The sequence below is a fragment of the Lytechinus variegatus genome, chromosome 4, assembly GCF_018143015.1.
Source record: "Lytechinus variegatus isolate NC3 chromosome 4, Lvar_3.0, whole genome shotgun sequence".
In the NCBI taxonomy this organism is placed as follows: Eukaryota; Metazoa; Echinodermata; class Echinoidea; order Temnopleuroida; family Toxopneustidae; genus Lytechinus; species Lytechinus variegatus.
The window spans coordinates 8,674,038-8,694,278 of record NC_054743.1 but is presented as its reverse complement, the minus strand read 5'-3'; the positions used below and the strand labels follow the sequence as shown (position 1 = coordinate 8,694,278).

Genomic DNA, 20,241 nt, shown 5'->3' with positions numbered 1-20,241 from the left:
AAAATTTGTAGTTATGTTACCATTAAGCCGTCATTAAGAGGATCTGTCCGATCAAGGCTTATATTGTGTAAAACACCTTTTAGGAAACATGATCTGTTCTGTGACGTGTGTACAATTTCTCATAATACATATTCATTACCAATGATGAGTGGTATAATCCCCCCCCCCATTTTCCTTGTAGTTGGACTGTCGTACCTTCTTAATTGCACACACTCCTTTTTCAATGCAAATGAATTAAGCTCCAACAAAGTAACTGAACTCCTTGAACTACAATTTATGCAAACGGGGGTGTTTGAAATATGATTAGATATGTAGGCGAGTGAATATTACATTCACGTTGAATAATAATTTTATTATTACTTACGATTATAGCTCGAGTACCCGAAAAATAATATTGTAATGCCATTTTTTCTTTCTTTTCTTTTTTTTTAAATATCATGTATGAAAAGAAGGAGATTCTCAAAATGATATTTGAAATTCTCAGATACATTTCTTTTGATATACACTGTATATGAAAAATATAATGCTTTGAACAATTGGTTGAAGGTTTCTATGTTAAAATTAGAAATAATAAAAGAATGCATTGGTGTTAGGAATGGACATGTATGTTTTGTTTTTTGATTGTGCAAATCTTATACTCCGTACTTGAAGTAATCTTAAATCTCTTTCTTGTATTCCTCATTTTAATTTTCCTCTAGCTCGTTTTCATTCTTCTTCTTGTTTTTCTTAATGGGATGAGAGCGAGATCGATGAAGTAAGCATCGAAAGAAATGATATCAAGGAAAACAGGTTGATGAATTGATATTTAGTTATAGTGCGAGAGAAAGGAGAGAGGGCAAGATAATGAGAGGGACGAAGCGGAGGGGAGGGGGAATTCTCTTGCCCCTTATTTCATCCATACACAACTCTTTGATCCATTCAACAAATTCTTACCATCAGAGGCATCCTTCCATATTTCATCAATTTTCTACGCACCAAATTGTAGAACAGAATTTTGCGCGCTAAGCTCGTCGAAAAATTGTCAACATGTGTTTGATGATATCTTCAAGCTAGTACTTTCCAATGTTTTTAAAAACAAATTTGCCTTGATTTATCACATTTTATTTCAAATTGTCTTATGGGTGGAAAATCGATATGCTTGCTTTTTCCATGGAGCGATCGCCCCCTGCCTCCCTCCGTGATCGACGCCTCTTCATACTATGGAGATCCATGATTGGTGAACCATTATCCCATCCCGACTCGCATAAAAAAAGCAACACTGAGCCTCCATATATCGCGTCCCCTACCCCCACAAAAAACAGCAATATGTTCTTATGACGTTTGTCTGAATTAATTAAAAAATATGGTAGTATTCTCAATTAAATATGCAGGAATATAAAGCTCATTTCATGTTCTAACTTTTATGATAATTGAATTTGTCTCGCATCAGCTGGTTTGAATACATATTTTCTATAACGTACCAGTGGTGTATTTCAGTCCATTCCAAGTTTGGAACATATAATTATCTATATCATGTCAACCATCATATTACCATCCGGTGTCTGAGCAAGGACATTTTCCTGATCCATAAGGACACATCAAATTCAAAACATTGGCATGTTCAGAGGGCTAGGAAATATACAAATTAAGCTTTTGTATGATTAATAGGGATTCAGTCCAACAACTTAAAGGAAATATATAAATGATGGATAAGTACAATTTAATTCATTAATTTATTTAATCTGTTAATGCGCTGAACAATGAACAGCAAAGCACAAGTGTATCACACTTTGCCGAAACGAACATTACCATTAAAAACTTTCTGTGTTTTTATTTTAAAAGGGTACACAGGAAAAAAATGTGGTGTTAACCGGTGTGCATAGAAGATCACATCAGTTATTTTACACCGGTGTTAAATTGGTGGTGTTAGTTTTACACCTATAGGTGTCATTACAGCACCTTTTGTTGTTACATTTACACTCTTTGGTGTTACGTTTAATTTCTAAGGTGTAATTTTAACACCTCAGGGTGTGGTTCTCTATTAATACCAACTGGTGTCAGTTTTAACATCGCAGTTTTTACAGTGTACAGTTAATTAACTTTATCAATTGATACCAAGAATGCAATATTTTTGGAATTTGGCATGAAACACGATCTGATGTCTCCATCATTGAGTATCAAACTTGGAAGGAAATATCAAAACTGTTGCTGCCCTTCCGAACATGCTCAAGGTTGCGATTTGATGGGGCTAGTAAGATCATGGGGATTTCCCTGGTCAGATAAGAGAATTGAGATTCTGAATGATCTCATATACTGGGCCTATTTTAGAAAAAAAAGAGGCCTGTGTAAACTTCTTAAGGCATTTTGGGGCAAAAGTTGAGAACCGGTCTATTGCACATAATTCAAATGTGCCGAATCCGATCAAACCGGTCCCCAAGCTGATTCAGTCGCTTTCATTATTATTATATTATATATTATATTATACATATGGTGTATCCTTAGTGAAGATTATTTATTTATGATAAGTTGATAATGCAAATTTATGAATATTTTGAAATATGCATTCTAAAAAATGAAGTGCTAATTCAGCTATTAAAGAGTGTGTATAGTGACTGCACTTCGGAGTGCTGATTTTTCTCGTTCAAATTTGAACTAGACAACTCAGCACTCCGAAGTGCAGTCCCTATACACGCTCTTTAAGAGCTGAATTAGCACTTCATTTTTTAGAGTGTGATGATATCATTTATTTTCAGTTATAAAGACAGCCTTCGAAGCATTATTAATGATTATCCGGCCCTAAAATATCACATAGCGTTTATACTAATGTGTTTTATTGCTCTTTGGATTCGTATGTATTTTTTTTTGGTTTATTCAATATTTGATTTGTACACTGTAAAAACATGAAGTGCTAATTTGATTTGGCACTTACAGTGACGACATTATACAAGCACTGCTAAATTAGCACTTCATTTGTTCACAGTGTACATGTTTTGTTATAGGATCTGTCCAAGTATTGACTATCAAAGACAGAAAAATAACTAGCGTCAATGATATAATTACTTAATGACGCTTTTACAATCTTAATTGAAAACAGTATGCAATCGAAGACTCAATTGTGCCCCTCCCCTCCACGTTTGAGGAGAGATTTAGATATTTTCGCACATGAAACAAACCAACAGACTATCGGGAGAAGTCAATGGCATCGGGGTTGAACCATTTTTTTTTTGTATTTTTGCTTGTCAAATCTACTTCCGCACCCCAGTTTCCAGTTGTTCTCAGCACCCTCCCTGTTCAATAAGCACAAATTCTCCAAACCTTGAATTGAATAAAAGTAATTTGAGAAAATACATTGCCTATGTGGTGTACAGAATGTCTTCTATTATATAAAAGTGAAATTCAGATATACATATCCTAAGAAATATATCAGAGATTTGGGTTCCAAATATATTGTAACATGGGTTACTCTCAGTTCCCGATCGAGTACCAACATATTTTTCAGAAACTATGAAATAATACACTTAGAGACTTGATACATTTAAAAATGATGAAAGGTGTTGCCATCCTTTAAAAATGCTTACTATATTTGATATTCATCATCATAATAATAATACATAAGATTTATATATAGCGCACTTTCCATCTTGATTAGATGCTCAAGGCGCTTCAGAGCAGATCAAAAGCAGTGAGCATCACCTTGATAAAGCATTGAGTAAACTGTCATGAATATGTCCTAGATTATGAATAATCACATGAATAACTTGTTTGGTAAACCATCGATTCAATTTTGTATAATGAATATTCAGAGCAGTAAATAATTTGCATAGAATGTAATAGGATTTTTTTATCAAATGATTAACTATTTGCACGCTGAATTGATTTTGGGGATCATAATGACAATTGTTTGCATGTTATTTTCTTTAATTCAACATTTCAATATTGCACCAATGTTACTTAATATCATTATATAATAATATAGATGTTATCCTTTCTTAGTTTATCTTGTTTGAAGGTTAGGGAAAAAACAAATTATTGCGATTGTTGAATTCAATTGTACGAACGTGCAAGATTGCAACATCAGTGCGCAAAGTGAAACAAGGCAATTACCAGCAGGACTCTTTTCATTAACACATGATGAAAACTTGTTCCTTGTATTCGCTCTGTAAAAGCGAATGTCAGGGAACATGTGTATTGAACTCGAGCCATACTTTCAACATTAATCCAGATTTTCGCAATCACTGCAAAACGAGTAAATATACGATATAAGTCCCTTCTAGACATAAAGACTTTTATCCCTGAATAATCCCTGTGCATTATAGGCAAGAGGCCTTGTTCAAGAAAAGCGCTCCTCACGAACGTGTTCTGTGTCCTTTTCACCTGAGAAGGACCCGTTTTTTGTGTTAATGAATGTCCCTTTGAAAAAAATATTCTTATTGCAAAAAGTTGCCACTTATAAAGAGGGAAAATTTGTAAAAAAAAACGTGCCTTAAGTTTCATGAGTCTTGTGAGTAAGGTAGATAAGCAGATGTGTACAGATGGGGAACTCAGGAGCCCCCCCCCCCCCCGCCAAAAAAACTTTCGAAATAAAAAAAAAAGAGAAAATGAATAGATGGAAAGGGTAAAGGGTGATATTTGATTTTTTTCTGAATATTATGTCAAAATCTATCACAAAATTGGCTTTTCGTCTTAAAAATGTCAAATTTGTTTGGCTCGTTCGCAGCTTTACGTGATATTACGTCATACGTCATATTCAGGCCCCCTTATTTTCGGGGGCTCATTACACCACACTAAATAAGTCATTTTAGCTTTGCTTTTCAAAAAGAAAATGCTCCATTTTTCCCTGTGCTCCACGCCCCTCACTTTCAACTTCGCTCCCCATCCCTGCAAAAAAGGGAACATCCTAAGTATTATTTTTTAGTCACAAACAAGATATCTTATTAAGGAAATTAATAATGAAATGTCGTAACTCTAGCTAAAAAGTTGCCGATATCTTATCTGAAAACATCCTTTCTTTTACTCATGAACAAGATATAATATTCATTTAATATCTAACTAAGGAAAAGTTCCCGATATTCTTACCTGAAAAAGGAACATTCTGTGCATTTATGTGAATCGAAAATAAGATAGACATATATTATTATTACAAGACATTATTATGATAAAGCGAAATACGACCCTGAAGGTGTCCAATATCTTGAGCACAATCATGAGGATAAGGAACATTCTATGTTTTTTGTTTGTCATCCATATGATTCAGATTGCAGCGCCACATCAATCGATCAATCGATCTGCTAGATGGGTTGGAACCTACTCATGATATTCACGTATATGGTGTCATCACTAACAGGTGCGATCAAGGAAATTGTGGCAGGGGGCAAAATTGTGAAATTTATTGGTTCATATTGGAGGGGAGACATCGGATGGAGTAAAGGTTGGTAATTATGTTATTCGGGAAGAGACAAACAATAACACAAACATCAGATGTGTCGGACACTGTCACGGTCACGGTAACGACGTCAAATTAAAATAGATGAAAAGTCTAATGTCATTGTTAACATGTTTCTCAAAGAAGGAATACACCCTGGGCATTTCTCCTAAGTGAGAATAAAGACTCGTTTGGTCAGGGGTAGTATGTGAGGGTGTGTGCGTGTAGGGATGTGTGTGGGTGTGTTATTGTGTGTGAGGGTGTGTGTGTGTGTGTGGATGTGTGTGATTTTCCTCCAATGGTATTTCCTCTATATGACCATGTTGTCTATTGCTGTTTGGCCCAATATCTTTTCGTTCAATAGTCGTTTCTTCCAAAAGCCAGTTAGTCAAGCCACTTCGTCCAAAAGCCACTCCGTCTTAGAGTAATATTTCCCGATAGCCACTTCGTCTAAATACCATTTCGTTTAATATACCTTCATTGCCAGTTGGTCCAAATGCCAGTCTTATCCAATTGAAAGTTGATCCAATACCCACTTGGTTCAACCGTTAATGGGAGTAGGCTTGGATCCAGTGGGTAAGTGCCCCTCCCCCGTAAAAAAAAGGGGAAAGAAAAAGAAACACACCACAATGTAGGATGAAATCTATAATTTAGACACAAATAGGGATTTATTAGCGTACAATTCAATTCATCACGCCCAATTTCACCAAATTAAAGCATTTCTATAGTCATGATAGTCATGATGGTGTTGCAATTTATTCTCCTCAAAAAACCAAACCTCATGCTTCTGTAGATTTGACACTTAACTTTGAGTCCTACCTATAATTATGTATGCATATCGAAGGCCCAACTCTTGTATTTTTAAGAACAAAATGAAAACAAAACCAAAAAAAGAAAACTCTTTGAAGTTCTCCTCTGTATTTCCATTGTTTTATTATTCAGAGCTATCAAACCAATGTAATCAAATATTGGAGATTCCATTTTTCGTTTTTGTTTCTCATTTGATAAAAAAAATACACACTAGGGTGTGTGTGTTATATGTTATATGACTCTGATATTTAAATAAAAGATCAAAGAAACTGGGTAGATTGATGTTTATTATTAGATATTTGATATTTTTGAGGAGCTGTATTTCTAGTTTAGTTTGGTTTTGAATAGTGTTTTTTTTTTAATTAAGTTTTTGCATTGCTCTCTATCATCGCTCTGTGTCAAGGTGTCAGTAAATTTGGACATTGAATCATTAGTATTGAGCATGTATTTGTAATATATGGAATAATAAACATTTTCGTTCTTGTTTTTTTCTACTTGTGTTTGTTTTTACATTTGAAAGAAATACAGACAAATGATTTCATGAAAACAAAAATAATTTTTGAATTTTTAGATCTGAAGCGAAAAATTATTATACATTGTATTTCTGATATTTAGAAAGTCAATAGTGTTGAAAATAGTTTTAATCGTTATTACCGATTTTATTAAAAATGAATCGTTCTATCAGGGGCAGTGCTTTTCCACTCAGATGGCCATTGTTGATATATAGGATAGAAAAATATTTGAAATGAATGAAAACAAAAGTGTAATAGGATTTCTAACGATTTTTCTAAGGCCTTTGATTCACTATCTCATTATTATTCCTTTAAAGAAAATATAGCAATATGGTCTCAGAGGTAGTTGTTTTTAATGATTTAAATCGTATATTAGTAATAGAAAGGAATTTACTATCCTAAATTCGTTCTTTGACTTCAAATCAATCGATACTGACGTGGCTCAGGGGTCAATTTTAGGGCCATTATTGTTTTTAATTCACATCAATGATATTTTCATGACTTGTTCCCTCGTCTTCGTAATGGAAAGAAATGTATTCAATTATTAATTCATTTTTTTCATGATTTAAATCAATCGATACTGACTTCCCCCAGGGATCGATTTTAGGGCCTTCATTGTTTTTAATTCATATCAATGATATTTTCATGACTTGCCACTAGTTTGATTTTATTTAGTGACAATGCACATGTAAAGAGCGAACTCATTCTGATTGACCATCAGATGAACAGATTTTCAACCTCACGAATTTCTTTTGCCGAGTGTAGATTAGTTTCGAGCAGTGACAAGCCACCTTGCCTCAGCTGCTGCAAAGCAAATGCTTGAATTCATTACAATGCGAGAAATTATACATGTGTAACATATTTGGCAAATAGCTTCGGCCTCCCAAACATTTTCAAAAGGGAGGATAAAGCTCAAGGGAACTTTGATATTGATTTGAGCTACGCCTACCATTGCTTTTAATCAAATTTCTCTGTTTAAAATAAACAAAATCAATGAAAAAAGCAACACAAGAAAATCCTAAGCCATCAATACTTTCTGGATTTCTGCCAAAATTAACTTCAATAGAGGAAAGTGTTGCGTTTCACTGAATACATATAAAAATTATAATAATAAACACCAGCCTTCCTCCCGTTTGTGAGGCTTTGTCACTATACTAAAATATGACTTTACCTTTGAGTGAAATAGGAGGTTACGTCATTCATGTCGATCACCTAATTGGAGGGACAGAACCAGTACTTTCATTTCCCGCCCATTTCCGCTTTCCAGATTGGTTACTGCCCTTTTTGACGAGTGGTACGTTTGCTTTCCTTATTGGTCAGTTAAAAATGCAGGGCCGATATGTACAAATCAATGTCATGAACCTCTTTTCAAAATAGATAAATAGAGGCCTTTCTATCATTTGCAGTTCACTAACATACCACTGGGAGTCTTCCTGCAACTTATCGTACTTTCTTGCGAAAAAGGTCTTCAACAGCTTCCCATCAGTATTTCTCCGTGTTCAGATATCAAAGTATAACAAAGGTGCTTCGCTGTCGAGTTTAATTTCTTTTCATGTCAAGCTTCACCATAAGCTTTGGTGTTCAATTATTACTTTTATTATTATCATCTTCTTGTTCAATTATTTTCAGTCCAATTTTTTATCTTTTAAACAGTACAATATCAAAGAAGTGGATCATGGCTGCTTGTATCTACTTCCTCTTGATGCTGATGTTGTGCCATTCCTATGCGCAGACTTGGCCATCTGGTACCTACGGTCTTCCTAAACCTCTGACTGGGTGTCCATCTGGCTGGGTTGATGGGCGTAGAGGGCATGATACTGAAGACACAAATCCAATCAACATGTGGAGTGTCCCGATTAATCTGGCCGGTTATCAAGGTAGAAGCAACATGGAGCATCAATTCTGCATGAAGACTTTTACTTCTGGTAGCTCCAGCTGGCCAGCAGGGGAGTACTGCATCTACAAATATGGGTCTTGTCCATCAGGTAATTTTGTTTTTCTGAACCTATAATTTGACCTATAATTTGGTAGCATAGGTCTAGATTGAAGCAAAAAGTCATTAAGGATAGGTATCTATTTACGACACCCCTCTCTCAGACACACACCCCCACACAAGGAATAAACGAAACACGGAAAAAACAGTACACCCCACATACAAAACCCGAAACCGAGAATTATCGGTGATTTATCATAAATTGATCACAAATACAACAGACGAATCATTGTAAAGCTTATATAAGATGATTCCATATTCAGGCATGACTGAGTAAGTAGTCACTTGACGAGTGGTATCTGGATTTTAAAAAGAAAATCACACAAATTAACGTGAAAAGTTTTGGGGAAAGATGAGACATAGATGGCAAAATATAGAAAACTGAGAAATAATTTTAGTTTTTGAGATTAGGAATGAAAAATTTTGTTCGAAAAATTATTGAAAATTGAAACAAATTCCGGTAATGCACCTAGGAGGTACTGACATCCTTATTACCATGTACTCAGAGTAATAAAAATACATTTCAAACAGAAAGTGAAAGTTTTGTTCCCAAAAAGGGAAACTTTAACAAATGCTTTGCGAACATTTGTATTTAGCAAGCAGAATTCCAATTACACATGAATCTATTCCTAATCAAGATATTCAAGTTGGAACTTCATTTAATTTCAGAATGTTATCAGAGGAGGCTGTTTTAAAAAAGTCAATCTCTTGAAAATAAACCTTCACGCGAATCCTCATCTCTGGGAGCCTTTCGGCGGTCATTAAAGACATAATTTTTTAATACTTATGATTTACTTGTTGCTTACGTATGTACTGTTTTCTTCTTTCACATTTCTATATTTACTCATTTGTATAGCGCTGTGATACAATCATTGTGGAGAGCGCTATATAAATTAGATTGTATTTTATAGATAGTATGTATATATATGAACCTCGTTGTCTAGACACATAATTGAAATTGCAATGAATAATTGTGCGACTTACAATATATCCTTGAGAGGAATGTTGCATATTTGAATGCACACTTATTTTTGGTCAGAGACACTTTCTTATAGCGTACTAATCAACCCATTTTCAAATTGACTTCTTTTAGGATTCCAGGAAAAATTCATTTTATGGGATGATGAAGACACCGATAACATGAATACCAAGAGTGGGACTCTGCCCGATGGCATCTACGACAATAACTCATTGTACAAATTCTGCTGCCGAAATGACGGTGATACTTGGCAGGCCATTTCTCTTCCAACAGGAAACAATTTCTATCTTTTCGCCATAAAGGCTGGGTCTACTTGTCAGCGGGTGAGTCAAAATATTTGTAATTTTCATTTATTGTAGTATTCATAAACCCCCTCTATTCCTTAAAAAATTGACATATCTGTGTCAATATGGTACCTGAATAACACAACCCGACTGGAAAGAACAGCGTCCTACAGGCTACACTGTGCTCAGTGCTCACAGTGTGGTAAACAATGTGTGAACTACATATTTACACAGCCGACTATCATTGTGAATACGCTGCAATCACCCTGTCCTGGTGTCCAGAGTGTGGAAATATCTTCACACTGTTGAATTAGAGCATTTCCATTTCCATCTTTTATTTTTCTTCTTGGGCTGGATGAAATGAATAGATTAACAAAATTGACCAGGTTGTCAGTTTGAATTACCCTTCCGGATTTAATTAATCAAATTTCTTTCTTTAATATTTTTTAAATGTTTACAACATCGATGCATAAAAATCCGACGCGTCACTATCGTTCAGTTTCTAGTTATCTAGCCTCGATATGACGTATGATGTTTTTAGAGGACCAGGTTATCATTGAGTAATCTACACACTAAGAATGTTTGCACCCAAAATGGAACACTGGTATCAACCTCTGGGGATGCAGTCTTGCCCTGTAAGTGGAAAAGGGCCCAAACATGTGCCCGTTCATTATCATTTGCACGGGACAAATTTTCACTTTATAAGGTTCATAATAATCGACTTTGATAAAGGTTCAAATGTGAATCTTTATTAAATTGTTCATCTCTACACCCTATATAGCGCGGTTAAGCCTCCGTCACATATAGACACGGATCCTCACGGATCAACACGGCAAAGCCGGCATGATCCGGGGAGGTCCGGGATCGTTTTGCCCCGGATTAAGTGTCGACGAGCGTTGATGATAGCACACACGGCATCTTCACAAGGGTGTACACGAACCAACACGTCAGCAACACGGACCAACGCGTCAGCAATACGGACCAACACGTCAGCTACACGGACCAACACGTCAGCTACACGGATCTACACGTTAGCAACACGGACCAACACACAAGCTACCCGGACCAAAACGTCAGCAACACAGACCATCCCGGATTGCTTATCTACCCGGCAGTCCACGCATGACACCGGATGTTTTTGACAGTCAAAAACTGCCGTGTTTGCCTCAAGGACCAACACAGCCCACCACGGACCACCAAGGATGCCCAAGGCACCAACATGGATCTCTCCCCGGACTATCCCGGATCAGATCCGTGGTCGTCCGGGATGGTCAGGGGTCTATATGTGACTGGGGCTTTAATATATCTAACTGGCAAAGAAAAACCTAGTGGCACCCATTTGTGTCTTTTGGGTGCTGCTGTTGTACCAACCCAAAGGTTCAAATTCGAATCCCTGTTTCTTAGTGTGTAAAGAGCAAATGAAATCAGAATGGAAGGCTGAGAGGCTTTTGTCGAAAGTTGGTGGATCGGGATAGCAGATCATCAGAAGATTTGCACCTGACAAACAATTACAAATAATGTTGTTGTCCAGAGCCACGACACTTCGATGCTGTCCCCGGTCCACTAACTTGTAACAAAAGCCTCTCAGCTCCCCATTCTGATTTGACTTGCAATTTCAAAATAATTGGTGCGTTGTAGAGAGCGGCTAGGTAGTAAATGCAAAAACTATTTTACCTCCATATTCCTACAAACCCTATGTGACTTGTGTGTTTACTTTCATTAATATTCGAATCACGATCGGAATTTGAAATATAAACAGGTTATTGGCATGGATGTAACAAGTGAGTGGTTCCATTGGGACAATGAAGATTACATGAATGCAGACGGTGAAAGTTCCGGTTCCAACACTCCCTATCCAGGTGCGTTTGACAATTCAATTTCTGAGCCCTTTTCAACTATATTTTTGGCATATGGCATAATGCTATCATGTTAGATCACAAACCTCTTTGCCTAGTTCATTTGATCTGATTTTTATGAAAATCCCGATATCTTATGCATCAGTTAGTACACAATATTCGAAAATCATGCAAATGAAAAGAAGGTTTAAGGCCTTGGCCCCACTCTGTGTAGTATCTGGTATCGAATGGTTATTTTGGTGTGCGTTACTCTGAAGCCATGTGCGAAGATTCGTAAAATAACTGTTGGCAGAAGTAACAAAAACGTCGATGAAACAAACATTTCACATTTGTTAAGAAATCTTGACTTCCTCTCTCATAGAAATTTTGTACATACATATACTTTATTTAGCAATGTCATTTGGCAGTGATGTTTATCATTAACCTATAGGCAGAATTCTGTGCAAAAATGGAATCGATTTGTTAATTTATGGATGAGTGAGCACGCATCAAAGTGAGAAAACGTGCATTTCAATGTCACAGACTCATTTTGAAGGGTAATAAATGAATAATGAAGGCAAATTCGGTTCCAGATGTGACTTACATGTAATTGCTGTTGTTCTTATCATCCATCATTTCTAGCACCACACACTTTCCGAACTCTAAACATTTTCACGGTTCAGCGAGCACATTCGAAAACCTGGGAATGAATACTCTTTATACTCCATTAACGTATTCTTTTCCTAACAATTTCTCAGGATTAGTTGGATTTATGGACAAATCACTGGTGGATCCAGAATTATAAAATGGGGGAGGGGCGAGTAATCGGGGGAGCCACCAACATTTTCCAATTTTATACATGTTTTAACAAGTTGTAGAGGATACTACCATAAACCCCTACGTTGATACGTCACAATACATTGTGCTCACTCAACCATAAACAGACGATATCAAAATTGTGTGTGGATTGGCTAGTAAAACAGCATTAACACCTTAAAATTCACCCCAAAACAGCCCTTGCCCAACTTTGTATTGACACAAATCTGAAAAACGACTCTTTTGACTTTCAAAAATAGTAATTTTTAATTCAATTTTTATTTACTCATGCACAACTCGACCGATCAATCTCATTTTTCCACAGGAGTTGCTTAATGAGTGTAAAAGAACACCTACGAAATATCATATCTCAAAATTATTCCGTTCAAAAGTTACAGTAATTTGATTTAGAGGGGACTTGTTGTGTGTGTGTGTGTGTGTGTGTGTATATATATATATATATATATATATATATATATATATATATATACGTATATTTTGAAAGAAATGGATAAAGAGAACAATGTTAGGCGTATCTTAAATCAAAGTTCCCCAGATCTGACCTTTTGAAAAAATGGCAATGCCGAGAAAATGCCTCTGCCAGGAATCGAACCCGGGCACCAAGTGTAGAACGCCGGTGCCTTAACCACTAGACATCAAAGACGGGTTAGTGGCTAGGGCGACCCCGATCCGATTGACCGTCAGATAGACATATTTTTGACACTATGCCAATTATAATTTCCTTTGTCGGGTGAAGGTGGGTTTTGAACAATGACAGCCGCCATGCCTCAGCCGGATCAAAGGTATTGCTTTGATCCAGCTTTGATATATATATATTACGTATATGCCTACACTCTTATATTTTTGTAGTGTCACCAGACCTGAGTGTCACCCTGTTGATGCTCATTCTATGTTTTTAGATTGTAACTTAAGAATAACTCATCTGATAAATGCATTTTCTAATGCTATTCAATCGATTTAGTAATGTCAAGTATGTACACCTGGGTCCCGTAACATGAATGTTACCGATTGATCATATGCTTGATTTTCATGATTGATTGTGCATTATATTCAGTGCAATCAATCGTAGAAAAAAATGTTCTACGATCGTTGATAAGCTTTGTGTTGGTTACGGGGCACAGGAGACGACCATAGCATACCCGAAAACTCGCATTGGTAAAGAAAAAGCTTCACTGTCACTAACTACTATTGTTTCTATCCTAAGTTTTGATCCTCATAAACATGGATGCTTTCAAAGAATGTTGAGACTTTCTATCATAATTTTATTCTTTATTATATTAAAAGGTATTTCACTTTCGGGAATAAGGCTGATTTTCTGCTACTACCAACTTAAAAGTGCCTGGCCATCTGGTACCTACGGTCTTCCTAAACCTCTGACTGGGTGCCCAGCTGGCTGGGTTGAAGGACGTAGAAGGCATGATACTGAGGACACACATCCACTCAACTTGTGGAGTGACCCTCTTCACTTGGCTGGTTATCAACAAAGCAGCAGCATGGAACATGAATTCTGCATGAAGACCTCTACTTCCGGTAGCTCTCGCTGGCCAGCAGGAGACTACTGCATCTACAAGAAATGGGCGTGTCCATCAGGTAATCATGTGATTGATAATATGAATTTGCGAACCGTCAATGGGTGGGTAGCTTCTTTGAATCTGATGATGATAGACCCATATTCCCAATCAATGAACTTGATCTTGAGGTGAAATAATATTAATCATATTGAAAATGATGTTACTATACTGCAACAAATAACAAGTAAAATTTGAGTGTTGAAATTTAATTTCCTTTTCTTTTATTACATGAAATTGATTATACATTAATAATCATAAATGAAACATAAATAAATATGGATCGTACGTCTATCGAGATTAGTTCTGGCAATTACGGTATTCCAAATGATAGTATCCAGATAAAAGTCCAAAGTAAAATCCAGAATTTACTCTAATTTGTTTTTTTTTAAACAAGTGCACACCTAATTACCAATAATGCATACAGCATTTCCATTTATTTGAAAGCAGGATAAAAGACCATTGCAGATTAAATGCCTTGCTCATGGGCATAGGTGCCAAAGCCGGGGATCGAACCCCGGACTTTCCATGTATAGCCAGGCACCTTAGACCACTCAGCCACGGCACCTCCACAGTTGGTTGGTTGGCGAACGATGAAACCGATGTTGAAGCACGATGAAAGTTGGTTGGCGAAAGATGAAACCGATGTTGAAGCACGATGAATAACATGAGTCACTGTAATGAGTTGAAATGTCCGTGAAGACGATGTTAATGATGATTTACAGTCAATTTTAGCAATCCATGGGTTGAAAAGCGTTCATTAAAACAGGTTGATGATCTCGATGTGAACTGAGAATTCCTCTCTCAAAATAACTGCGAAGAGTTCATTGATGGCGGGCAAATAATTCTATAGAAGATAAATATTCCAGGTGGAAATAAAGTCTGCTCTGACATAAAGTCTGACGTGAAACTCTTAGCTCTGATATGATCTGATGAAGTGATCTGGTATGATATGATGATCCTTGAAGAAACTGCGACCTTAATAATAATAATGTAATATAATATATATATACACATTTCAACTATTCTAGAAACTTTTAGCATTCACTATTCTAGAGGCTTCTAGTATTCACTATTATGGAAGGTTCTAGTATTGTTTACATTTTGTCATTAAGAACATTCTGCCCATTTCTAGAGCAGTTTACATTTGAAACACTCTTGAATGACCTCATTGAAATAAACAAAGTCAACAAAAAAGCTAAACCTATTGTTCATTTACACTACCAATACAAGTCTATTGTAAAGCAATCTCTATTAAAAAATCCTTGGCCTTTAAATAGGCAGAGGCCTGCTTAATAAGAGTTCTTTATCTATGCTATGAATATCTTTAAAGAGAAGATAAATAAATGAATGCAATTGCTCTTACAATTCTTCTTATATATAACAATGAATTAGATGATTTTTTTTTTGCTTGTCAATTTTTTCTGGTACAAAATCCTATATTTGTGGTTGAAGACCTCTTTTTTGCTTGTCAAAACTTTTGGCGGACGAATTTGCCCCCTACCCTTTGGAAAATCCTAGGTACGCCACTGATGCAAAAACGTTCTGATCAATCTGTTTCCTTTCTTCACCCTGCTCATTTTCTTTTTTTTTTAGTTGTTTGGATATTTGCTTCTTCCTTTCCGTTTCGTCATCATTTTCCTCTTTAATGCATGATTGCGAGCAAATCTTCGTAATTTGATTAGATTTCCGATTCTAGTAGCCCTACTGATGTCCGTACGCAGTAGAAAGTAAAATGGGAGTTAACTCCCGATCCCCCCCACCTCCCCGAAAATGTGTTAACATATTTCATGATAATCTTTTATATTTTCATCAATTAAATGTATTCCTGTTCGATCCCTTAGTTAAGATTTCCGCCCATTGCAAACGTACTGCACCTACGCAGAAACGACCCGCCACAGGGCCCTGAGAACGATGCTTTAAGTGGGGATGCTGAAGTGAATTTGAAAAAGAAAAAAAAAGGGTTTTCAATACAAAATGGATATCAAATTGATCCCTGGAAATTTGAAAAGATAAAAAAGAATCGCGAGGAAATGAAGGTCGGTTTGGCTACATTTGCACATTTTTACATATCTTTTAAAATACCTGGGGGTGTTGCCCCGCACCCCCGCTTCCCAGGGCCATGATCCGTCAGAATGATAACAAAAGGTTGGTATTCATGGAGCAGTAACTTTCATCATGGAGGTAGAACCTCCATGCTTTCACATAATGAATGTAAATGCCTTGTAATCATGGAGGTACCTACATGTACATGCTTTAATAATGTTAATCGATCTGAATTTCATACTTACATGTATCATCCTGTAATAGGTTTCCAGGAAGGTTACATTTACTGGGATGATGAAGATAGCAGCAATATCAATACTCAGAGTGGCACTTTGCCCGATGGGGAATACACCAATGACACAAAGTACAAGTTCTGCTGCCGAGATGACGGTGTTGTCTCACAGGCTATCAACCTTCCGACCACAGATAACTTTTATCTCTTTGCAGTGGGAGATACTTGTCAGCAGGTAAGTGTTATTGAATGATTCGTCATGAACATTTACTGAAGAAATAGACTCACATAAACCTACCTATGATAAGTCCACCATTACCAATACATTTTCGCTCGCGCGACATTTACTAAAAATTCAATTTCATAAGTCGCATACTCGAAAAATCACTTTTGCATACCTATACAAATGACAAATCAACGTGTTGATCATCATACAAATCTGAAAACTCGCTTGTCGAAGATATTTTATTTTCTCGTCGTGACTCACATGATACAACGCAATTGAAGATTTGATTAACCTGAATACTATTCTTGACTTTATCTTCGTAAAAACAAATATTGGTCCAATCAACAGACATTTCTTAATTTGGTTTATTTTTTTAGACATAACACATTAATATAAAGTGTACTACATCCCTTGACGTAACAGGGACATTCAAGAATTTGGCAGGTGTTAAATGGGGATAAATAGTGAAACCAATCATCACCATGATCAGATTGACATCTAAGATTATACAGGATGTTTTTTTAATTAGTTAATTTCTTAGGGCTTGATGTATACATTACAAGCCAGACTATGATTGAATATCAGGAATTATGTTTCAATAATTGCCCACAGGTGGCTGGTAAGACAGTGGTCTCAGAATGGTTCTACTGGGATAACGAGGATTCCTCTAATGCTGATATCCAGTTTGGTGAACACCCATATCTTGGCGTGACTGCTAGAGGCGAAAACATCAAGCTAACATTCTGTTACTACAACTAGCAAGAAGCCACCGCCATTGACACAGCCAGTTTTTCCATGATGACGACAAAATCACGATGATTAAAGTATTTGATTAACTTTTGATAATTGGTGTATGGCCTTTGTTATTGATAACGTTTTTCTCTCTTACTTGAAAATCGTTCTTAATCAATGACTAAATATTTAGGCATTACTATACTATATGCGACTTTATATGCCTATAGTCTTACGTTTGATATATATTCAGAAATAACTCTGTTCTAGTAAAACACGACTAGAAAATAGTTAAATACGACTAGAATAACAGTTGCACTTAGCTGATCATATTAACCAATCCTACTTTAGTGATTTGTTTATACAGTGCGTATCAAAAAAAAAAGTTTACACTTTGAAAAAGCCCTGGGAATTAAAAAATATATAACATGTTGGTAATTTTTTCACATATATTCTTAGGTTTGGGTCTCATCTATCCAATGAAATTAAAAGTTTTGACAGAATGTCACACTTGAGTGAGCACTGTCCATTTTTGTAAAGCTTGCAGAAATCTGTTTGCGCAGAAATGCTCGTTTTCACGCTGTGTCAACGGTGAAATCAAACTTACCCTGCGAAACATTTCTCATACATTTCCCTTGCACTTTTAGTCAATTGAAATAAAATGGATACATTCAAGCTTTTTGTAACAATTTTGTCACCCAATTTGAAATTTCAACATTTAGTAAGCATAACCTTTACCCTTTTTTGTGCCAGCTGGATCTGAGGACGTAACTGCATTTGAACAAAAGTTTATTTCAGACATCTCCAGCATTTTTAAATAAGTTTGTATCATTTAAAGTGGGTTTACATTTCTCTTTTCATCATGATATCTGTTTCTCCACACTTTTCCCAAGCTTGACAATGATAAATAAAATGAAAATGAAGCCTAAGCCATTTCACGTTAATCACAGCTCAGTGTAAAGCAAATATCGCCACGATGCCTCGGTGTGTGGGGGAGTGGGGTGGGGCGCAATGTACTCTTCGAAGTGTTTTGGGCAAGGAAACAAGCATAAAAAGGTAGAATATATCATCAAATCAATTTTACTAGCTAAATTCCACGTGTTCTTCGTGAATAAGGTCTACTTTTATTCGCTTAACTATTTCCAAGTTCTGCGCAAATCATTTTTCACTAACTTTTCAAAAGTAAGTGGTGCTCACTCAAGCGGAAATATTTTTTGACAGTTATATCGTCATTTGCTCAAATGGATCGGTACCAATGTTAAAATGTGAATAAATTATCAGGATATTACAAATGTAAAATTTTACAGGATTTTTACTAAGTGTAAACTTTTTTTTTGATACGCACTGTAGTTCGACTGTCTTACCTTCTGAATTGCACACACTCTGCAAAGCAAATAAATTAAGCTCCAACAAAGTAACTGAACTCCTTGAACTACAATTGGGGGTGGTTAAAATATGATTTGATATGTATAGGCCAGTGAAAATTACATTCACGTTGAGTAATAGTTTATTATCACTTAAGAATTATAACCCGTGTACCGTATAATAGCCTAATTTATTAACGTTCAATAAGATCATTTTCCTGGTGGGCTTGTATTTCAGCTTGTGATTATAAATATTTTCTTGGAATTGGATTAAAATAATTATATTGTAATGCCCATTTTTTAAAAACAATTCATTATGAAAAAGGAGGATCATGTAAAATGAAATTTGAAATTCTAAGATACATATCTGTTTATATATTTATATGAAAAATATAATGCTTTGTAGGAATGGTTGAATGGTGTCTATTCTATGTTAAAATTAGTAATAATAAAATAATGCATTGATGTCAGGAATGAAAATGTAGTATGTTTTGTTTATCATTTGTGCAAATGAAATCTTATATTTCGTACTTGAAGTAATCTTAAATCTCTTGTATTTCTCATCTTCATTTTCCTCCTGCTCGGTTTTTTCTTCTTGTTCTTGTTTTTCTTCTTGGGATGAGAGCGAGATCGATGAAGTAAGCATTGAAGGAAATGATATCAAGAAAAACAGGTTGGTGAATTGTAGGGAGAGTACGAGATAAAAGAGAGAAAGCGAGAGAATGAGAGGGGCGAAGGGGGGGATGGGGTAGAATTATCTTGCCCCTTATCCTATCCCTACATAAATCCTTTGATCCATTCAATAACTTCTTACCATCAGAGACGTCCTTTAATATTTCGGAGGGGGTGGGGGGGGGGGGGTCATCAATTTTCTGCCCACAATAAGCTCACCGAAAAATTGTAAAAATATTTATGTTTAATATCATTTTCATGTGAGTGTTTCGAATGTCTTTTTAAACGTATTTTTGTATCAATTTATTACATTTTTTTCAAGTTAACAAAATCATGTACCATCACCCCATCCCGATTCCCATGAACACAATACTATGAGTAAGCCTCCATATAGCAGGGAAACTCACAATGCCATATGTATATTTGTAGAGCGCACACACCGTCAGTAGACGCTCATGGCGCTAGCCGAACAACAGTTCTCTTTTACAAGGTAAAAATTAGATTTTATAGAAATTTATATAAATAGTTCGATTGCTGTTAAGTCGTACATGAAATATTGATTTCTTAAAACAATAAGTTTACTCAGCAAATCCAAATTGATCTAAATTTATTATGAATGAATACGATCAATCTCATTTTGGTAATTAAGCTTCAATAGCTCAAATTTTGCAAACTGGAAGACTAAAATACCTAATTAATCTAATTTTCATAAGCTTAAATAAATTCAGTAGGCGTATACTTGCTAAAGCA

The 20,241-nt window shown here is 35.8% G+C and overlaps 1 protein-coding gene across 1 annotated transcript; it reads left to right on the top strand.

The window, feature by feature from the left end:
- Positions 1-8,099: 8,099 nt before the first annotated feature.
- Positions 8,100-17,482, top strand: LOC121412463. The gene is made up of 7 exons (XM_041605275.1): positions 8,100-8,245; positions 8,377-8,708; positions 9,810-10,018; positions 11,739-11,907; positions 13,936-14,241; positions 16,530-16,732; positions 17,336-17,482. The coding sequence occupies exons 2-7, from the start codon at positions 8,399-8,401 to the stop codon at positions 17,480-17,482; spliced, it is 1,344 nt and encodes a 447-aa protein (XP_041461209.1). The 5' UTR covers positions 8,100-8,245; positions 8,377-8,398.
- The last annotated feature ends 2,759 nt before the right edge of the window (positions 17,483-20,241 follow it).

Excerpts from the sequence above, each read along its gene's own strand:
- LOC121412463 (XM_041605275.1), top strand. The coding sequence starts at position 8,399 with ATGGCTGCTTGTATCTACTTCCTCTTGATGCTGATGTTGTGCCATTCC. Across the intron at positions 8,709-9,809 it reads ATATGGGTCTTGTCCATCAG|GATTCCAGGAAAAATTCATT; the intron begins GTAATTTTGTTT and ends GACTTCTTTTAG. Across the intron at positions 14,242-16,529 it reads GAAATGGGCGTGTCCATCAG|GTTTCCAGGAAGGTTACATT; the intron begins GTAATCATGTGA and ends ATCCTGTAATAG.